Raw genomic sequence first — 24,441 nt, forward strand, 5'->3', positions numbered from 1 at the left:
TCTTGATTTGACTTCTCTGTTATTCCTCTCCCTCTAAAGATAAATTATTTATAGTACTGTTAGCGTTCCGTTACACTCTTGCAGATAGTCGAAATCACAATCTGCTCAAAGTCTTTTTTTTAATTAAACTTTGGGCAGGCCGTTTAGACTTTCGGTGTGTTCTGTAGTTTATAATCATGCATGAAAACATACATTTTACAACTCTCACAATATTTTACCCGTAGAAAGCGAACATACTTAGGTCTTATGACTTTAGCAATTTTTTAATTTTCCAGCAAAATTTAAACATCCATGATTATAATTATTAATACATTAAGCTAATTGGCTATTTCGTAGCTGTTGTAAAAGGTCAATCATCGATATTGTTTTCAGAGTAAAAACATCTTTGTGAAAACAAAGATGATTTTGTTTTCCTTGTCTCAGGAGTCAAATAAGCAAATAATACATATTTAAAAAAGGCGACTCATTTAATTTTCATTTTTATCATCTTATTTCGGTTTTGTAAGGGGGGGAGACAATAAGTACATACTTTCAATAATAGAATATTTTACTATTTATTTTATTTTCGTGTTTTGCATAAAACATTATTCAGAATGTACAGACAGTCGGAAATAAATTCCATTTTATCCCGTGACTTTGTATATGTCCCAAGACAAAGGTAAAAACGATATTCATAAACATTCAGCATTCAGGTGAACTTTCGTTGAATAATCTGATTTTCGGCTTGATTTAGGAAAACATGATTTTCCGCTCATTCTTTGAGTGTGTCTGACTCACCCTATATCTGTTCCATCTTAACAGACTACTGCATCCCTACCCCCCCCCCCCCCATTATTGCAAGAGGAAATCTGAATAAGTGTTCTCAAAATGTCAAAATGTTCGCTCTTGTTAAATCTGTATTATCATGTCCCAGTTTAAATTGCTAGTTAAGAGGGGAAAATGAGCTAGAAAAGTGAAGAAGGTTAGGAGAGAGAAAGAAAGAGGGAGGTAAAGAAACATTAGAAGTGAATGATTGAGGAAGGATAAACACTATAATTATAATGATAAAGAGAGGACAAAGATTGGTAGTCAGAGAAAAATATGTAAGTATACACACTGCAAAAACTCCGGTGTTGATTTAACACCAGCCCGGAATCTATGTCCACACCAGTTGAGAATCAAACCGATGCTGTTTTAATACTAATAGGTGTTGTGTTGGACCAAAACGAAACTGGTGCTGTTTAACACTTCTCGAGTGTGGACATATATAGATTCCAGTCTGGTGTTAAATCAACACCGGAGTTTTTGCATTGCATGTATGAATAATGAAAGATGAAAGAAAGGGGGTACATGTAGTTCATAATGATGTCAAATGCTTGAGACTGCCAAGTCCAAATAGGTTCCGTTGGAAAAGATTTTTTTCATGCATTCTGCTTTTTTAAACTAAAAGATACTATATTCTAATTAATATGCATTTCATTGTTTGGACTAAAAAAAATTGACCAAATCCAAACACTTTAAAGAGAAATTATCAGGCAACAGCTAAGGCATAAGCGAATCTTTTCGATTAATATGTTGGTCATCTTAAGCGTGTTAAGTACGTGTTATGTTGATACACAACACAGCTGAAAGAGATTCTGTTTGAAAATACCTCTGTCTAAATATGTTTTTGTTTATCAGATAGTGTTGTTTCTATTTAGGGTCTTTATCTTCCTTTGAATTCAGTGTTTCCGATAGCCTTGTTGATATGATATTTTTAGGTACTTGTTGGTTGTCCGTTGGGAGGAACTTCGCAGTGACCACGGACGAGTCCCCATCTTCCGCCATCGATGGACTCCTCTATGGGCCAGCTTGATGGATACTGATGGATGGATCAAAAGACTAAGCTGTTTTCCAGTGTATATATAGGTTCTTAATCAAATAATTCTTCATTTTGTTTCTCTTTTCCTTCTTCTCCTCGCCATCAAATTAAAAAGAGAAATTACAGGGCGGTCACCTTCTTTAGCAACCCCTGTAATTCCTCGTATGTTATAGACATTGTGCAATTTGTAAAATAATCATGCTTCACTTTGCACAGAAGGTGATTAAAAATACCCATTGTGTCAAGGTTGTTACATTTTAATGGAATTAACCTTTTCTTCATGTGTGGATAGTTTATTTCAATTATTATTCCATGTTTATTTTATCTATGCTTTATATGTTCGATGTTGTTAAATATCATTATACTCTAATAACAGTAGAGGGGTTAATAGAATTAATAAAATTTTATTTTATTAGTATAGTTTTTATATGTGGAAATTATAGACCGACTGAATTACACTTATGAGAATTAGACCCTCCCAACTCCCTGATAAGACTAATCTGCCAAGTTGGTATACCAAGTGTACTGATAGTAGACCAAATGGGTCTAGCCCTGGTCCTGTTGTGGTATTGGACTATCTGCAATGAGAAGTGGTCCAATTGATTGAGCAGCATGCTGTCCACACAACAATCGGTAAAAGAATTATTCAACTCTGGGTAGTTTTCAACCAATACTGTGTAGTTTTCATCAAAAGCACGCATTATTGGTTTAAAACTACCCAGAATTGGATAATATCAACCAATTGTTGGGTGGACAGAGTGTGTCGCCCAACATTTTTAAGAGTGTGTGGTTCAAGTGAATTAATATAAACCGATAAGTATACACGTCCGTTAGGTGCGTCAAGCTTTTATACAGACATAGATTTTGAATTAATATTGGAGAGAAATTAGATCAATGCACCTGGAATTTTGTATTGTTTAACACATGAAATCTCAAAATCACATGAATATCATGAAATCATCATGATATGTTTGTATTCAGTGGTTTAGTGGTAAATTCAATTGATTTTCAAAGAAAGATAGACAGTGATATACATTTAAAAAATGCAAATTAATCCCAATCTATTGTTTCAGCTTCCATCCTATTCAACCTGCTTGTGATAAGCAAGCGATAAGTGCTGAATTGCATGAGCTAACTCTCTGACTAATAGCACTACCGATATTGGGAGGAGATGGCACATTTTCGTTGAAATGATAAACACTTAATACTGGCATAAAACGAACGAAAACATTGAAAACGGAAACGAATAAATGGTCGAACAATATGTATTTTTTTCTGAGTGCTGTCCTGATATTTACTAATCCTTACCATGCAGCTGACAAATTACATATCCACAGATTAACTGTTACTATTTTGGATCATCCTTTGACAAATTCGGTTATAAAACCGGATGTGTATCAGCAGATGTCCAAAATTTCTCCAAAAGAAAAATGACTATTGCTGGGCCTCTGACAATTGTCATGTCAAATTACATTAAATACTATTGTTCATTTATTCCATATTCTATTCCATCCTAATTATTGACAAATTTGTTGTATTGTTCGTTTAGGGAAATAAGTGTATTGAAATGTTATTGGAAATAGGGTTTTGTTTTATTCATTCATAATCAAACTCTGAAGAAAATAAAAAATGAAATCAATCGATCAACCGTTAGATTCTGTCAAGAAATCAATTCTCCCCCCCCCCTCACACACACACCGTCACACATAAAAGAATCACCTTGGAGACGTAGAATCGGTGCAATAAAAAAGGTTGTACAGCCTAACGTCGTGATTGGATGGATAGCTGTTCAGTTAAAGATTCTCGGTTATTTTCTGAATCGAATAATCCATTCCGTTACAAAAACAACGCTGAAAATGTTTAACTTTCAGGTCTAGACTTCGTGGTTGCATTATTTATTTAGGGCTTATGAGATTTCTATCTTTTTAAGAGAATAAAGCTAAGGTGTACGAAAAATATTCAATTAGGACTACTCCAGAATTTGTTTTGGTGCCCCTTAAAAATCCCCTGTTAAAACACCATACAGCTATACTACTGTTAATATGGGCAGCTGGTAAGTATCAAGATTTTTAGTTCGACTTCTCAGTTTGGTTTTCTCTACAATAAAAATAAAATCAGTTCTTCAGAAGATTACTGATTTCACGTCTCTGCTTTGCAGTCTCTTCTGTCCGCTAAGTTAAATGGACCTGTATCATGGCGTCAAAGTTATTTGTTAAATTGACCAACCAGGGTTCTTGATCATGTGACATCGGGGGATATCGTTCAAAATAAATAATGAAAAAAAAAGAGCTTTGACTAAAAAATAATTACGTTGAAACATTACTGACCTCAACCCTAGTCATTTATTCATCTACTCCTATATCAGTTCAATAAACAATGGTTAAATCTAAACCCACATTAAGAATTTGCATTATGAACTATTCTGTAGAAATGATGAGGAATCCTATTGTTCATTGAGACCTAGATCTCTGTTCAAATGATTGAAGCGAAAGGATAAAGCTTGGCTTGAAATGTCATTTTTCACACAACCAGGAATAATTGAGGGGATTAGAAGAGCAGCTATTTTCAGAACTAGATGGATTTAAAATCAATCTCAAACCTAGCCTGGCATGGTAGACATGGAATTCATCCAAACACCAGTGAACAAATTAGAACTAACCGTTTTGGGGGTACGAAGTGGGTAATATTTTCCAAAGTCACTTCCATCATCTCCAAGTAGTCTCTTCGACCAGTTGTTCTTTAATCCTGTCATGAATCAAGCCGAGGATTGACCGATGAGTAATTCACCCAGCGCGGACTGTCCAGGAGGCTACGTTCAACTCTGAAAGTATAAAATAGGTACAATCTCCTATATAATCTGAGAGGGGGTGTAGTTGGATATAAATGGGTTATGGTGGTTTACCGGGATGCTCATTCTCCCCGACCACAATCTCTGGAGGATAGTTGAGGGCACCCACTACTTCCTACAAGTGCTACTGTTTTATTCAAGAGACACACATTCTATTACTTCACCCCAAGTTTCCCCCATTTACTTTGCGATTAATCTTTGGATGTATAGAGGCCTGGAGAGTCAAGCCGTTGATTGAACCGCCATTACAAAGAAAGTGAGCTCCCATTGCTGCATACCCGTCCGGTCTACCAGGTGGAGTGATTTAAGAATTAGCAAGGGGGATTAACACGATACGAGCACACCTCTGCCTGTGATATGAACGGCATCTATCCACGGCTTCACAAGGGCCATAACTGTCCACGAAGCACGTGATATACGAGGCATTCATTCTTTGAGAGGTGAAGGTTAGGAGGCGTTAATTGAACCTGATTCCTTTTGCTACTTACCTGCTTAACACGCTTAACCAGAATCCGAGCTGAATACGATGTGAGCCTTGACTACTTCTCTTCTTCTCACTCCAACCGAAGGATTTCAATTTAATTCCATGCACACTAGGAAAGCCTGTTGAGAGCTTGGAGGATCATCGAAAGTGTACTTTTGTGGACCATCTATCAAGATTACTTGAAACTGGAACACGGTTTATCTTTGATGGTCTAGGTTCGGAATGAAGACGGCCTGATCAGGGAGTTTTATGATCTTCAAGGACTGTACTTAACTCTGCCAGCCAATATGGAAGCTGTTATTAAAGTTTTTGCTGCCAAGAAGTTTCCTGTGAAGAAATCTTGGTTTGGTTTGAAACACGAGAATCCTAAGGTCTTTTACAAGCCACAAGTAAGTTCAAGATCACTCTGATTCATTTGTTCATAAATATGGAATTTGACCTACTTCTTTGTATTATTATAGTTCTGGTTAACGAAACTACTCTTGATACTATAGCGCTAAGTCCACCTTAGAAAAATGTTGATTTGAATCAGTATGAGAAATCAGACAAGCATAATGCTGAAAAGTTCATCAAAATCGGACGTAAGATAAGAAAGTTGTGACATTTCAAAGTTTCGCATATTTTTCACAAAATAGTGCACAATTTTGCCACATGCCAATGAGAGAATCGATGACGTCCCTCACTCATTATTTTGTTTTCTTATTGTTTGAATTATACAATATATCAATTCTTACAGATTTGACATATAAGGACGAACTTGACTGAACCATAAAATGTTAAACAATGGTAATTCCACATGTTCAGGATGAAATAAAACTTTGATTCACATGACAATGAGGAGGAAATACATATTTTATATAAGAAAATACAAAGAAATAGTAAGTGATGCCATTAGTTCCATCATTTGTTAGAGTAGACTTGTCCTTTAAGTTACCAGACTACGCTTGATAGCACATACTTTAAACTTAGGCTTATCTAATGAATAGTCCACTGTCATGTCTTGATATTACATTCCTTAATCATGATTTTCAAATGTTTTAGATGTCTTAATCATGTTAATTTCTTACTTTTGTAAAAAAAAATACAATGGGTCATTTAATGTCATACTTAAATGTAAATTTTATAAATGTAAATTTTATATGTTTACAGAATTTACACAATTGATTAGAGGTCACTTTGTTTCTATTTCATGTCCACTGACATTGCACTCATTATTACATTCATCCATCTATAAGCCTATAACCAACTATAGGCCCTACATCAAACTTGTGAAGAGGATTAAAATGAATCATTTAACAAAACAATCACGTGATCAACGCCATTGATGGATGATGGTGATATTTGAGATAGATTTCTTCACTTTCGACAACTCTATTTTCCGATCTTGCTTCTTCATTTTTTTTCAGTAGAACAATCAGAAGTACACCGTCATCTTTTGATGATTATTTTCTTTTGTATAGTATTCTTTTATTATCCATCTACCTTCTTCCTCGTACCCTACATCTCCTATTTGTTTACCATTCCTCATTTTCTTGTAATATTGTTATTGATGATAAATATTTTAATGACAAGATCCTTTTTGTTTTTATCTCAGCCAGTCAAATTCCTTGGTACAGCAGCTCACACTCCGCCAATAATATTGATTGTTGGAGAAATTATTTCATGGAAAATTTTCAACACTTTAAATGATGCTTAGGAAGAGTTTCTCAAAGTTTAGTTGGAACCTCTGTTCTAAAATGTTGAAAAACATTATTCCCAGGGTTGTGTTACCATGACAGTTGTCGTCTGACTCAAGACAATGTTCATTCTGAATCATTAAAACCACGTTATCTTGGCGCGAAAAAAAAAACCTGGGGAGCGTTTCATCAACATTTTTGTCCGACAAGTTGTCAGATCTGACATCTTTCCTTGATTTTGATTGGCTGAGAGGCATTGTTACCATGGTAACTGCCGGATAAAACAGGACTTGTCGGATAAAACGTCCGACAAGTCCTTTCATGAAACGCTCCCCTGGTATACAGGTTCAGATGCGTGTTTCATAAAGCTGTTCTTAACGAATGACTTTACGCACGACTGTTGATGATTGTGCTATGTGATATCGAATATAAAATGGATGTATGACCTAAGAACATGTTTCAGTCGTGCGTAAAGTTGTGCGTAACTTTAAGGGGCTTTCACAATAATTGCTAGTGCGATCGTTTACGATCATGTCACAATATATGTTGCACACAATCGCAACGGTTGTAAGCAGTCGCATCACCAATCGTGAAAGGGGCATTACGAACAGCTTTATGAAACACCATGCACCAGGCCATGTAGTTTGTGCTGTATTAGGCCTCTGCATTGCGACTTATCTACATGATCCAGTTTTTTTGGGGGGAAAAAATCGCATTTGGCAAATTTTCTGAAAATATAAACGAATATGATTTTCTTAATTGGAGAATTAGTTACCTATTTCGGAATTGTCGGAATTGCAACCTTTGAATTTGGAGTAAAGGCCATGATTGGTTTCCAATTGTAGCTGGACGTAAAGATTATTTATATTTGTAACAGTGTAAGGAAAAATGAAATAGTAATTGATTTTAACTGTAGTATTAATGTATGGTGAGAACTGAGGGTGCCAACTTCCAGTGTTTACATCATAATTTGTTATATAAAAAAATGAATAGATGCCACAGACCAATCATGTGCGATGAAGTTTGGCCCAAGGTTACAAGAAATTCATCAGATAATGAAATACATATCTATTACGCTACATTTTTTTATAATACGTACAGTATATAAAGAGTGAGGATAGATTGCCAGTAAGGTGATTTCTGGAGAATATCTTCAATGACGAACTAGCTAAAAAACAATAAAATCATAAAGGAGCTTTAACATGCTTAAACTCTTAAATCGGAGGGTTCCAAATTCCAGAGTGGAATTAAAGATTGAAAAAAATCGACCAAATATCGAAATAAATTTGACGAAATCAGAACTAAGACATGCTGCTTTACGGTTTCATTTGGTAAAGTGACAGAAGAAAAACTGTACTGATTATATTTCCATTGTAAAATTTATACTTCAATTTGTAAATAAGGGTTAGTTCATGGTAAGGTAGAAATGTTATGTGATTGCAGGGCCCCGCAGTTCTACAGGCTTGGTTTTACGTTTCTTTGACTTAAATTATTACTTGACTGATTGTATCATAATAATAGTATACTTTTTTATTTGTCTGTAGTTTCATATTATTTATTATTGTTGTTGCTTTCTTTTCTGTGAAACAAATGTCAAACGAGAAATATGAAAAAATGGCGTGAAATGAAATGAAATTGCTCTAACAAAGTATTTTAACATCATGATATAGAGCTCTTGTATCATTTATAGAAGACGCTGAAAGTAAAGAAATTATAACGAAACGATGCGTGTAACATGTGTAAACTGAAACGAATCTCTTATCCAATGATGGGGGGAAATGGCGGGAGAAATTTCAAAAGTAATAAAATAATATAAAGACATGATTGAATACATTTTTTTTATTTACTATGTGAGCAATATCATCTTATGGAACAATACCTATTTTACTCAAATAATGAGACACATGACGTTGAGTTATAAGATTTGAAATCTTGCCGATGAAATAAATAGTATTTCCCCTGTACTCATGAGTGACACAATCCGCTTAAAATAAATCAGTCTATTTTTGGCTGGTTCCGGATTCACGTGCTGAAACTGGTAAACTTTCAAAACACCACCATAAATCTGATAAGAAATTATTGTGGATCTATTTCCAGACTTACAATGCTTCATTGCAACTTGGGTTTTACAGACCTGGTAACCATACGGCATCAGCACTCAAGCTAATATTAACAATTTTCGTGTCAAATACATTTTTAAATTCTTTAATGTTTTTATCATTTTTTTATACAAAGATAACATTTGTGTTAGGTGGTAAAATTGGATCTAGTCAAATACTAGAATTGTGTAATTTTGGCTCAAATTTTACATGTCTGTGTTTCAGAATGATAGGTCATTTTGTATCCAAAAAGAAAGTTTCAAATCAGTATATTGAAAAATGCTTTCGGACTTAGGTTTATCAAAGTTTCCATTCAATCATTAAAATATTGAAATAACATCCACCAACAAATAGTGACTATATGTGAATCAGGGGTCTTTTTTACAAAAGATATAGAGAAAGCCAAATTCGTATTGTTCAGCATCGAAAAAGGCTGATGGCAAGAATAGTAAAAACATGAAAAAGAAATAGATAATAATTTTGATTTTAGGAAAGATGTTGAAATAAAATTCGCACTGTTCTTAGCGTGAAGTATATTTCTCTTTCTAAAAAAATACCAAAAAGGTATTATCGATCCTTCTCGCATTTCCCAGGGAAAGATCTATTGTTTTAAATTGAATATTTATTCATTTTAGAGGACCCTGCCCGGCTTGCCCGAATGAAGTTTAATTTCGATTTTTCCCCCTCTAGACTTTCGTATAGGGATTACAGTTACCAATAATAATCATTCTGTTTTCTATCAGAGATTGTTACTTTCTTTATGTCCTCCTACCAGTCAGCCTTTGATATTTATCATTCATTCATTTGTGTAGGCCTATTTATTATATTGTAAAATAATCACTCTGTCAAATGCTTTGTTTTTAATTCTCGATAAATATATAGGCGTTCTGTACTGTTAAGCCAATACAGACGAATTGAACGTGTATTGTAAAACAACTTTGACCTCAGTGATATATACCTAAAATAGAACTTGTGGAAGTCATGTAGATCAGTGATACCCCCTCCCGTTCTAAACCGTTCTCTTACATCATGTCTAGCCTCGATACCTCCCCCTTTCCCCTTCCCTTCCGTATTCCTGCGACTTTCATCTACCCTCCTCTCGCGATAACTTCTCCCTTATAAACTTTTACTTCAATATTCTTTCGCCCTCTCCTCTTTTCTTGTCAATCTGGACTTGCTATAAATGCTATAAAGTAAGTCAGACCATTATTTTACACCCTAGAGTAATCTAATTCTGTAATATTCAGTCTCTATGACCGGAATATCTTAGGTCACAGCCGGTGAACATTGAAAGTGTAACGGGCTAAATAAGCACCCCGTTGTCCCCTTCCTCCCCCCTCCCCTGTCCCTTCTCACCAGGATCTGGAACTGTAGACATATAGTACATACTGATTGGCAGGTGTTATCTTACTGGATAGATAGTTCATCTTCATGTTTGAGTCATCAGACGATATAGGTGACAGAGCACCACACATCGGCACACCCTCGATGGATCAAGTCTCCCGCGCTCAAACTTCCTCCAATTTCCATGCATAGTCGATATTTGAAGCTGAACAAAAAAATACTGGAGTGCTCTTTAATAGGCACCAAGCCTGGGGGCACCAAGCCATATTATACATGAACTGAAAGTTTAAAACTGAAACCATGGGGTAAATGGAAGGGGGTAAGGGCCAATGTAGGTGTGTCATCATCATTAATGATAAGTAACAGTTGATCAGGAATGACGGAATGCTCCCCCCCCAAAAAAAAAAAAATAATAATAATAATGAAAATAAACAGATTAATGAATAAATAAATAAACAAATAAATAATAGATAAATGATAATGATAATTAAAAAAATAAAAATAAAAAATAAAAAAGCAAAACACACAAAATCACTCCATAATAGAGGCTGTTTCATCTGGCCATAAGATACAAGTCGAACATAATATTCGGAATGTTGCTATTCGTTTATATATAATTTAAATCAATCACTATTTTAAATGGGCTTCGCGGAGGGAATATCATTGGGAGAAAAAGATCATTGCAAATTTTCCACCAAATCAGAGATGAAAGGCACAATGTTTAGCTTTATTAAAAGGGTCCTATATTGCTCAGAATACTTCGTTATTTTGAGACAGTTTCTTCTCTGATTAAAAAATGATGTTCAACAATGTGGTGTAATTCTGTCAAGTGAAGACACTTTAAAAAATTGAGGGAAAAAACCTCACTTTGTGAATCCTTGATTGGAATTATGGAGGAGTTGTTGAATTAAATTATAGCGACACTGTCCACTGGCTGAAAATCATTGCTTGGTCACAGAAGAACTATAATCCTTTTACCAGGCCATTGGACTTGCGGTTGTCAGAAGTTTATGAAATATAAGTTAAGTGAGGCCAAGTTTAGAACATGCTTAGCACAGGTTATCCTGTCTGATAATGAAAAATAGTCAATCAAAATGTGATTTCTCAGATTCGGGAGTATTTTTAGTAAGGTATGGTGGTCGTAAAATGAAAATATATTGTGAACCATTATGACATCAGCCAACTCTGCGGTATGCATTTTAATCTATATAATTCTGGCGAGAGTTTTAATGTTTCCTTGGGCCATCAAACTCTTCTTCTTTGCTCTTTCAAATTTCCATCGAACCGAGAGCATGATGGCGATGGTAATACGACATTATGATATTCTGAAGGAACTTGATAAGGAATTTAAAAAGAAATGAAATTAAGAAAAAAAATGTTTAAAGTGCTAGAATGTCTCATAGTGTATGATTGGTTGATCTCAGACAAGGGCAATGAATCAATTTTGAAATTATTGCTTTCATTAAATACCTATATTATTGCTCTATTTATCACGGAAAAGAAACCTGCATAACTTTTCTATTTTCATGATGTTCCTATAGCGTTTATGATGAGTATCACTATTAGAGAAAAATCGATTCACATCAAGGTAATGTAACATTGATTTAAGCATCTCATTGCAACTTTTGAAACGCTGGTACTTTTGCAGGCTTGGATGAATCAATTTTCTTGTAAGTATGACCGGGGTATCATTCTATTGAAATATATATTTACAAAATAAGTATGAAATATCATGACATGAAACATCTCAGAAGAGATAGAGACCACAAAAAGTAAATTAGCAGCATAATGTGGAAAGGACTTTAAAGGCATTTCGTCAAATCTATATCACATTACACAGTATAAGCCACATCGCTTCCAATAGGAACAAGATAGGACGTAATCAGAGCTTTCCAACATACACACATGCAGTGTGCGAATAATTATCGGTGAAGGTTTGAGGAAAATCCATTGAAGATTAAGTTATTATAATTTCTTTTTTGTTGACGTCATAAACAAGCAGCTGCCCTTTATGTTATGTAATATGTTATGCAAAAATTTACCTTTTTTAAATATTTCGTGATGACTTATTTTTCATTTTCTTTTTAGGAGTGGGTCTGAAATAAGTTGTTTATTGATATACTGAAGGCACAATAAAAAAACATTTTAACTTATCTGAGAAAAATGACATTTCATTGATTTTTGTTTACCATACGATTATGTAAAAAAGCTGCTCGCATATGACGTCAAAAATCCAATAATAAAAATTCTGATATTCTTTTTTTTATTATTTGATGGAATTTTCTCAAACATTCGCCAATATTTTTAAATTATTTTTTCTGCTATTTCACAATAAACTTACCCTATAAGTTGGTCACAATTCCCAGTTTTCATAACAAAGCGTTTCATCTTTCACGATGGTGACATTTTCAGGAGTAGATATGACATCCGAAATCTTGACGCCACATCTTGACGACTTACGTCACAATGACCGGACCGACATGCCAATGTAAAATGATGAAAACTGCCAGATTGCAGTTCATGGGGAATGGGAGCAAATTATCTAACATTATGTGTGTTCAGATAACACATCATGTTCAGGCCAATTCAAGGGAACAAAAACAGGTGATCGCACATTTAGTGTTACTGCTTCTAAAGAATGGAACAACATCCCCACTTTCATTAAATCATCAAACTCTTCAGATCAATTTAAGAAACTTCTAAAAACATACCTCTTTTCCGATTAATTTCTTTTGCATGTATTTGTATTGTAATTATTATGTACTTTTGTTTTAAACTCGTTTGTAAACGCTGTGATATAGTTAACTATGGAGAGAGTACTAAATGCTAGTTAGTTAATATTATTATTATTATTATTAAGGGAAAATTAATCATTTTGGTTTAAGGGGTCAAAACGAGGGGCCGATTTAGTTATTCAACATGAAATACCAAATACAAACTGGATTTCGCTCCCTTCATCCTTATGATTCATGGCACTAGAGCTTAAAACATGTTCATGGCTTAGGTGAAAACATTATCTCTCTCTCTCGTGTTTTCTACGTTTTTTACCTTTACCTCATTTCACTGTCTCTTTGCCAGCTAGTAGAAAGGAAATAGATTGTAGTCAAAATTGCGAAAATGGTGTCACGCCGATGACTATCGTAACTAAACAAACCTTTATCATGAACATAGGATGCATGGTCTGACGACGTCCGCCATTTTTGCTTATCTGTTCATTTCGAATATATCCTCACGTCATGCACGTGAATGGGGACAGTTTTTGTCACCTATCTTTGCACAGATTGGCTGCACGCCACCCCTCCCTCATGGAAAGGGTTAAAAAAGAATGGAAAAATAACAAAGTTTCATCCATATCATTTATATTTGACATTTATTGCGGATATTCTTTCCTTTGGGCCTCAAAACATAAGCAACAACACCATTGATTCAAGTAACTACGTCCAACCACTTTACCATCGTTGATATTACAATATCCTAATTCTTTGACATTCGTGTAATCTTATTTCATAGAGTCCAAACAAGTTTTGTTTTCTCGTGTTTTGAAAGTGTTGATCGATATCGGTCAGTAGAACGTTAAGGTCAAGGATCTATTCGAGATCTATAAACCTATTTTGGGTAATTTTCATTGTGGCAATTGTCGTCACGTGCAGTCCCTAAATAGTTGGGATGCATTGAATATAAGGGTTGGATCTCCTTGCCCAAAGGCATAATTTTTAATACGATAAACGCCCTTCATGATATCTCTCTCTTTTACTATCTCTGCCTCTCTCCCTAACACACACACACACGCGCAACCTTTTCTATCTCTCTCTTCCTTACCCTCCCTCTTTTTTTCTTCCCTCTCTCTTCTTCCCTCACTCCCCTTTTCCATATACTTTGTAAAAAGAAAATACCGGAAGACGACCGTTCAAAATTAATATTTGTATGCTATTATAAAATGATAGTTCAAATTTATCAACATAACATTGTAGATAAACCGTCAAACATTCTTCGTTGGTCTATCGATACATCAATCCCATGAATACTTCTGTGTAAAGGTCATTCCCTTCTAATTTTTTTTCTGTTTATTACGGGTTGCATTCTAATCCGAGGGCACCTTCATTTTCCCATTAATTTTGTGCATTTCTTGGCATGCTCTTTGGATTGGTTGATTATTTTTTTTTTTTACTTTTTTTTAATGCTTTACAGATTATAACCTTAAAAATATGTTAGATGACCCCCTTCGATTTAATTTTCTTACCAATTGATCATTTATCGAAGAGTTCTTGTACCACCCCTCCCCTGTGAGAATATCCGGTTCCGTTTTTTGTAACACTAGGAAGAGACTCTTTCTTAAAGAGGAGCTGAATGTTACTTTTTCATTCCGTTCTTTATATTATATCACCATATCAGTCATCAGGAAACCTATTACCTGTCCTGGACGTAAGGAAAGGAGCTAATTATTGTAACTTCTCTGACCAAATTTTTTTGGCAACTTCGACTTCAATGCTGTTTTTTAAGTCGAGCCTGCATATGATGGCAAATTGATATGTTGTCGTCATTTACAAGTCGATATGCCCGCAGGGGGTCCTTATTATGACGTATTTCAGTAACATATACGATTTCCAAGTTAAATGTCGAGTTGCTATTTTGTATCGGTTATGAGCACTTAGGCAGGTTTGTCGTATTGGCATCAGTGAAATATGTATTAATATCACTCATAGGCAGCAATTTCGTAAGATGTTTGGTCGGGAGGGGGGGGGGGCTCTTTCATAATTATGTTGAACACAATTTGAAAATCGAGGAGAGAGACACGCCCCACCCGGTACACCGCCGATGATATCACTGCTCTATTCTATTCATGATTATTGAAACAATTCTAGTCCGATTTGACTCTAACATGATAGTAGATCGGTAAAATAAACACTGAAGTAGCCATGGGCGGGGCGTGACTTCTCCCTTTTTTATTTAAAAAAAGACAAGTATAATACGAAGAAAAAATGTGTTGTGGTCTCAACGAGTTGAAGTTTCACTGGAAAAAAAAGAACAGTCGAATAATCTTGTATCGCTACGCTATACCTAATACGTCATCTAGGAATATAATCAATTTACTGGATTTTCGTAATTTATATAATCTTGTTGCTTCAAAGTGATTATTTTCATTTTCATCGGCGAAAACTTAAAAAAATGCACCTTTCATTTTAAGGTCTTGTGTCCGTTTTTAAAAAAACCTTTTTGGAGTACAAATAAATAAAAATGCTGTTAGGTCATTACGCTCCGTCTCAAACACATAGCCTTCATTCGCCCCTTCACTGCATTGACCTATAGTACATTGTCATAATAATAATAATCGCTCCGGGTAATCAGTACGCTCCCTCACATGCCAAAAACCTCCCTCCAGGTTGTTGTATGCCTATACCTGTCTTCCTAATTCTTACTCTGCATTTTATGTTACAGACAATTCAAATTCCACGCAATGTTAAAAATAGCTTTACCTTGGACAGGGTTATCCCGGTCCACACTCTTTTCATGATCCCTTGTTTCGCTCCCTTGCCTTGCCCCCCTCCCAGCCGTTTAAAATAAATTCCTAGGTACGCGAGTAAATAAAAACGACGCAATTATTTTCCTAATTGTACATTAAATAATCTAGTTCCTTAATATATTTCAACTTTTTTCCCTTTCCCCTTAACCACAAACTTCCTGGGGTTTTTCATCCAACATCTAACCTCAGCTCACTGGTTTCTCAGGAAAGCAAGATTTTTGCCCATGAGCAGATTTGAAATTAGTCATCTTCTATTTCTGTCTTAGAGAGGATTGAATTGAGTTCAGGTGGTAGAGATTTTCATCATATTGTTCGTTACTTGAGGGAAAAATATTCATTCGCGGTCATCTCTTTATCGTTGTCAGAATTATTATTTATTCTATTATCATTTTTTCCCTTAGAAAATTAAAAGAAACGCAGCTAAATCATGGGATTTTTCTCTTGATATGTATGTACAGGTTGTATCGAAGAAGAGAGAACACGAATTTCACATCAGAGAAAATAAAAAGTATGTTGCTTGAAATAACAATTCATTTGCAGTTTAAAGGTAACCTAATCATGCTAATTAGGTTCTCTATATAGGAATGTGCATTAGTAAACACAATAGTTCCGAAAATGTTATGCAAAAGTATGATTGAAATGCTTATTAGTTGTGAAAGCATATAGTATTTTTATTGTCACTGATCGAATATTTTTCTCACGAAAAATATATGAAATATTGGTTTCCTTCGTTTTCATTGGACGTACAGCTTGTGGTAAATCAGTTGTGTTGCCCCCTTTGTAAAATCACGATGTAATTCAGGCAAGGTTTATAAGATATCAAAACCATTTAGGTCCGGGTTCAGGCCTTATACTAAAGGCTGAAAATAATATGGTTTGAACAGATAAAGTAAAACCAGACAAACAAAATTTCATCGAAATCTGCTGAGGAGTAACAAAGTTTTGACATTTCAAAGGTCTGCATTAGGTCGGTTATGCATATCTTCATGAATATGCATTGAGCTAGTTGATGATGTCATATCCTTAGTCATTTTGTTTTTCATAAGATAATGATATTTATTTATAATTTGGACCACCAACATGACCAAGAACAAACACCTTTATTGCTGCAACTTATTTTTTTCCTATAGAGACATACACGCACGTATGGAAATATGGTTTCATGTAAAGAGAGGGTGGGGACATAACATCTTGAGCGCATCTGTTGAATATTCATGACGCCGTGTAAAGGCCCGTTTAAATATTTTCAAAATCATATGGTTAAATATTAAGATGCAATAACTTCGTTATTTGTAAGGAGATTTTGATGAAATTTTCAGTGTTTTGCTCATTGAATTTTACTCTATTTATTTGAATATGATTATTTTCAGCCCCGAGTACCTCTTAAAGCAGACAGCGTGGACATGGTGTAGACCTATCCCTTCCTCCGGACGTTCAATTTCTGAAATCTCATGCAAATTAGCCTATATCCGCATCCTAATATAGAAAATGATTGGCTGTAAAATCACCTACCTTCAACCTTAAATGAATATATTCCAATTAACTGACTATTACATGTTCATGAATCGAACAATGGAAATAAATAGGGATATGAAAAGTAATGTTGTGTATTATAATCGATTAAATTAGCAACGGAATTAATTTTGATAGAGGAAAATGATAAAAAGGAAATTTGGAAAATCTAGAGAATAAAACGACAAGAAAACGGGAAAGCTGTACACCTGCAACAGCATGAATATTCGATAAAATATTCCTTTTAAAAAGAGAGAACAGATGAAATGAAACCTATCAACCCAGAAGGAAAAACCAGTTAGACCAGTATTTTTTTTAATGGTTTCCAGTATATTTTTACTGGTTTCCAGTATATTTTTACTGGGCCAGTTGAATTTTAACTGGACCAGTAAAAATCAACTGGAGACCAGTTCCAACAATTGCATTCCAGTTGAAGCAATTAGTAATACCAGTTAAATTATTTTTCATCAAACTATAATGCTACTGGTCCAAGAAATGGTTTCCAGTATAGATTTTTACTGGTTATCAATATATGTTTACTGGACCAGTTGATTTTTAACTGGACCAGTAAAAATCAACTGGAGACCAGTTCAAACAAAGTAGTAATACCAGTTAAATTGTTTTTCATCAAACTGGTGTTGTACTGGTCCAATAAATAATTACATTATTTCAAGTCAGATCACATGAAGGATTATGGAAAATGAATCTTGCAATTCAGAAAAAGTTATTACCGTTATTATTTATCATTGTTATCATTCTTTTTATATAATTATCATAATTATTATGAATATTATGATCATTGTTGTTATCATTCTCATTACTGTTATCATAGTTATTGATACTGTAATTATTATTATTATTAATATGATCATAATTATCAAGTATTAACATTATCATTAAAATAATTATTTCCTTTTTTAAATAATTGAGATCAAAGCAAGATATATTCCTCTGATAGAGTCGACTGGTCTAAAGTAATTCATTGTATGAAATTGAACTGGTCAAGACCAGTAATTCTGATGATGCTGATCACGTGGTTTTCCTCATTTGCATATTTCCTCTTTTTAAAAGAAAATCAGGATTTAGAATGGAATATGTCCTTGCAATGACACTAATCATTGTTTAATAACTTTCTAAATAAGTGTGTGAACTAATGCACAATGAAAATGTGTAATTTCATACATCACATTTAAAATAACAGCAAAAGATTAATTTACTAACCATCTTTTCCATCACATTTCACTGACCATGGTATATAACAAACCAAATGCATGTAATTGGGCGTTGTGGCGTGCGCCTGTAATCCAAGCTGTGGGGAAGTTACAAATTGATGCAGAGGTTCGAGCCCTGGTCACGTCTTTCGGATGGTGACGTTAAAGGTCGGTCCAAGACGTAAATAATCATATCCGATTGATACACGTCTGACAAAACTCAAATACACACACACACACATACACACGTAATAAATTGATCCAGCAAGACCAGTACGAAGACCAGTTTGAGGACCAGGACCAGTAGAAAATACCAGTAAAATGCAGTTGAAATTGGATACCATGAAGACCAGTGAGACCAGTAACAACCACCAGAAAACAATTTTTAACTGCATGCACCAATAAAATTTTAACTGGACCAGTATGACCAGTTAGACCAGTAAACAGATATTCCAATTTCCAGAGTTACCAGTTAAAATTATACTGGTCTAACTGAGTGGTCCAGTGGGAATGAAATAGGTTGAGTCTTATATGTCGAAATATGAAGACAGTATTCAAACATGGTCTCAGTGCATTACGAATGAGCATTACGAATGAGAGGTCAGGGGTTCGATCCCCGGTCGTGCCATACCAAACATGTTAAAAATGGGACCATCTGTTTCATTGTCAGGCGCCCGACTTATTAGAATGGAGAAGGATGCTGATTATTGTGTTATGCAGGGGGCCTGCTGGGGAACAGATCATACCTCGCTACCCTGGGAAAATAAGTTGCGTTCTGTAATATACCATGATATTAAAGTATTGTTCCTAAAGAGTAATGACACTTTAGATAACATTAAAAAAAATAGTTTACTGTGATATGGAAAGAAGAATAAATAGTAAAAAGAAAAATACGATATAATGAGACAAGAAAAAGTCACACGACCATGCATAATCGGTAAATCTATAGTGTTCAAAATTTTTCATTTTTCAACATTATCAACATCTTTACACATTCTTTCTGTAATATTTCAAACATAGATCATACCAAGGCAACTTCTCAAATAATAACTGAGGATGCTTGCGAAGTATAGCACACTCAATCAATTTCCAGCCACCTAATTGATTAACCTGCAGAGGATGTAACGCTTCTCCGCTTGGCTTCAGTATATGGTCTTAGGATATTGGAGCATTTCCGTAAAGTGTCATGCAAAAAGTGTCAAAATTTATGAAGGTATATCGACGATTCAGCAATGGATCCCAGGGTGCCATTAACTTTATTGGTACTTATGAGAGATTCAAGATGAATCATCGATCCTCAACATTACCAATAATCTTTCCTGCATTTTGCCCTAGATAATATACCTTTCTTATTACTTGTATGGTCGTTTACAGGACAACTGATTAAAGGTCACCTCAGAAAAATATTGATTTGAATCAATATAGTCTCAAAATAGTTATATGCACAGTTTAGTCACATGCAACAGAGAGAATCAATGATGTCCCACACTCACTTATTCTTTTCCTTGTTATTGTTTGAATTATACAATATTTCATTTTCATACGCCCGTCCTTGGGGACGTATTATGGAATCACGCTCGGTGTCTGTCTGTCAGTTCGCCCGTTAATTTTTTTGTATGCGCGATAACCCGAAAGATAGAAAAAAAGAAATCATCATTGAAATCCCTAAAAGTGCATAAAATCTATTATTCATTCTCTTTGAAGTAATGTTTCTTTTTCCAAATTAAAGCACAATTTCTTCCTGACTTTATCCTAACACATCTTTACATTTCTCGCCCCTCTCCCCTGCAGTGGCGTCTTCCAGTCTGGTTCTTCCTCAGCTACCGGATCGTTTCCACTTGTTACGTCATCTCCTACTTCATATACGACTTGGTGTGTGGGATCGCCAAGAATGGCAGCCGCCATTTCATCTATCTCTCCACATGGGAGAACTTTGCATTTGATTGCTACTTCGCCGTCGCTACTGCTAACCTGGTGAGTGCATGGTTATGATGATGATGATGATGATGGTGATGACGATGGTGGTGGTGGTGGTGGATGATAATGGGGATGATGATGACGGCGATGACGAAGAAGATGATGATGGTGAAGATGGTGTTGATGAGGATGGGGATGAAGAAGAAGAAGATGATGATGATAATGATGATGATAATGATGATAAGGATGATGATGATAATGATGATGATGATGATAATGATAACGATCCTGATGTTGATGTTGGTGGTGGTTATGATGGTGACGATCAAGTCGACCACACAGGTCATTAGAGCGACAATTGATAAACATTATGGTGACGATGATAGTGATTATGCTGACTATCACGACAATCATGAGTGATGAGAGCGGCGATAAATTGATGGTCACTGATGATGACGACTACGATGATGATAAGATCGTAGTGCTAGCGGTAGTGAACATCGTTATCCTAATAGGCATGGACGTTTTAGTGCATACAATGATGGCCATTATTTATTTTTATTTTTTGCGGGGGTGGGGTGTATCAAATTGTTCTTTCGCAATAAAATTTTGAGTTCTCCTCCAAAAAAAGCATATCATACAGTCTCGATTGATACTCACTATAAAGCATATTAATATAAGTAATACCGACCCCTGATTACTGGCTGAATAAGGTTTGATTTATTTGATCCTGACATGCCTGATGAGCTCGGCTATTATCTGTATCATCTCCTCAGATATCTCAAGTCGTAAACATCATTTTAGGAAACATATTTACCATTCATTGTCGCTATTCATTTGTTTTCTTTTTTTTCATTTTTATTTGTCTATAAACAAAATAATCCAATATAAGAAATGATCTATCTTCATTGAAGGTCGTGAGTCTGCGAAAGGATCATTTGGAACGATTAAAACAGGAACAGGAGCGAAAGAAACAGGGTGTCTTCCAAAGGTTTATCAAGAAGTTCAAGAAGAAACCCAAGGAAACCATCGCAGAGAAGAAAGACGAGGAAGATGGTATGAAATTATATTAACATAGAGCTATTACATATAGCTTTATGATATTAAAGTGCAACAGTGGTGTAAATCCGGTCCAAGCAGTGGGGGGGGGGGGCACATCGAGGACTGTGAAAAGCGCGGTAAATCTATTACTTTTGGTAGGGTCCATGCTTTTGGTGTTGACAGTTAAGGACTATCACGGATGTTTTTCGATGACTGTTGCAATGGTTTTAGACTACTAAATTAATGTTGGGCTGATCATGCATGTCAAAAATATGCGAAAGCGTGAAGCGAGCTATCAAATTTCCTTAACTGGAAGAAGAAAATAATGTGTATGGGGATGACTGGATCGACTGGACACTTCGGCGAGCGAGCGTAGTGACTACTGTGTTGCCTGGTTTGTTTTCACTTGAACATTTTTCGTAAGTGCTGGTGCACTATACGACGTCATTAAAAAGTTTGTTACTTCCGTAGGCTTCTGTATTTCAACGACATGCATAGAGTCGGTTATTTTAGTGAAATAGGATGTCTGCCATCTTCTACAAAAGAAAAATAGATGACAGTCCCCGAGGAATTTTGAGCACAGGCATATGCAAAGATCTCCTATTTCATAAAATCGTCTGATTACTTTTGTGATGAAAGAGTTGCCAAAATCATGTTTGCATTCGTACAAGTTTCATTCATTTATATCCTTTCTTTGTCAACAGAAACACCACTGAGTTACAAGATTCAATGGTTCCTCTTTAATACCACCGTGCCAATGTCTATCTTAGTCACAATCATCTACTGGACGACTCTTTACATGACTCCAAATGACCCTGATCTCGTCAACAAAGCTAAAGTCCATGCCATCACCATGCTTCTCAGCTTCACTGAACTCTTCATAACAGCCACACCCGTGCGCTTCTGGCATTTCATCTACCCGATCGCCTTCGACCTCATCTTTGACTTTTTCTCCGTCATCTACTGGGCTTGCGGAGGAACCAACGCAGAGGGCGAGCCATATATCTGGCCATTCCTTGATTACGGCAACGAGCCAGGCACCGCTGGTGGAGTGTCACTCGGGATGATCCTTTCCCTACTGGTGCTTCAGGGTATTATGTATGGGTTTTACAGACTTCGATGTTGGTTGGCCAGCAAATGCGGCATGAACCCCGACCTGGACCTGGTCGGAAACGAGAAAGATGGCTTAGTCCAAGGGCTCGTCGAGTCACCCTGTTGAACAACCGACAATTCATAGAATTTAGGAAACAAGAAACGCTTGTATAATTTCTGTTGTTGGAGTTAAGAGAAGACGAACCATAAGTAACGGAATGATGACTCTGTATGTTTACATATACTTGCTAAAGAGTTAACAGTTTACATGGCTTCTACTTAAAGCAGATCAGCTTCCAAAGAAAAAAAAGAATGGCTCTTGCGCTGGATTGCTGTGTTTGCATGGCACAGGTATCGTGATCAAGTGAGGGTAAACGCTCTTAGGGTATGATTCTGTGTATATAATAATGCTGCGAAATATCTTTGAAATAGCACAAACTGTCCGTGCATAATCATAAAAATAATTATGAAGTAACATTCTAAATATTTTTTAAAGGTAACAATGAAATGAGGCAATCACAAATATGTCAAGTGTAATGAAAATGGCAATTTCGTCATTAACTCGACCTACAGGCACCAAGTAACCCTTTCGAATTGGTAGGATGAGGTTTTGAGAACCATATCCAATACTAGTTTCTGGAAAATACTATATGGCGTATTTAGTAAGCTAGAGGGATTAGAATCATCTACTTCAAATTAAGCTCAGTCGCAAAGTGTCATATCTGCTATGCTTTGAAGACAACCTCTGTTAATTCACTGGGTCATACTCGATGTTCATAGTGACCCTCAGTTTCACAAAAATCTATTCATCATCATCTAAGTAAATTCAATGTCTTAAACATTGGTTGCAGCAAATCTGTGCCTGTGCGGTAACCTTATTATTGTTGAAGATCCGCCTCTGCTATAATGTGCTATATAATAATTAAACAAATTTTCTCAAATTTATTCTACATATAATGAGATAATAATAATAATAATAATTCATTGGCATCTATATCCTTTTTTACTGATCTGCATGAATGTGTGGCAGTTCGTGACTTAACTTGAAATACATGTACTTTATAACAAGGGAAAAGCACTGGCCCGTATTCCGAGGTCCGGTTTCACTTTGGTCATGGTCTATCAGTTAAAGTTATGGAAAGCCAAATATTTCAAAATTATACTTACATTCCCTCTTTCCTACCTTTACGTGTTTTTTTCCTCATGTTTTAATGATGAAGAAAACTATTTTAGTAGTTATTCCCAGAAAGCTATGAATGCTTTGATGTCAAATGAACTGATAAATTGAACTTGTACTAGTAGGATACCTGTCACAATTGGCTATCCATAGATAAACTAAATTGAACTTGTACTAGTAGGATACCTGTCATAATTGGCTATCCATAGATAAACTACAACTTTAGACCAGAGTTTAAATGAAACACGATTTCAGAATACGGGCCACTATGTCAAGCACTAAGTCTTCATCAGATGTACAACAAAGGTCTTTTATGATATCAATTGGAATTTGATGATTCTGTTAGCCGTCACTTGTTTCCCTCATCAATATCCTCACATTAATGAATTAAACTAGTTAGGATTTTTACCGTTATAACGGAAACATTCACCTTTATCATGTTTGTATATCATCGAGTGAAACTATACTGCAAATATGCCTTGCTCGGATCATTTAATGTAAATGTATATATTTTCTACCAATTATAGTTATTAAAGATTTGAAATTTACTATGAGTAAGTATGATGCATAGTTTTTTTTTATGATGTGCTGAAAACATTAATGAGGAATCAATTCTTAGACTGCTTCACTATCATTACAGCAGAATTAGAAAATGAAAAATTGGATGTACAATATAATA

General features: G+C 35.3%; 1 protein-coding gene across 1 annotated transcript; it reads left to right on the top strand.

The window, feature by feature from the left end:
- Positions 1-4,743: 4,743 nt before the first annotated feature.
- Positions 4,744-23,374, top strand: LOC121409197 (protein rolling stone-like). The gene is made up of 4 exons (XM_041601050.1): positions 4,744-5,561; positions 20,327-20,509; positions 21,367-21,508; positions 22,198-23,374. The coding sequence occupies exons 1-4, from the start codon at positions 5,460-5,462 to the stop codon at positions 22,710-22,712; spliced, it is 942 nt and encodes a 313-aa protein (XP_041456984.1). The 5' UTR covers positions 4,744-5,459; the 3' UTR covers positions 22,713-23,374.
- Positions 23,375-24,441: the final 1,067 nt, after the last annotated feature.

This window comes from Lytechinus variegatus, chromosome 2, assembly GCF_018143015.1.
Source record: "Lytechinus variegatus isolate NC3 chromosome 2, Lvar_3.0, whole genome shotgun sequence".
Taxonomy (NCBI): domain Eukaryota; kingdom Metazoa; phylum Echinodermata; class Echinoidea; order Temnopleuroida; family Toxopneustidae; genus Lytechinus; species Lytechinus variegatus.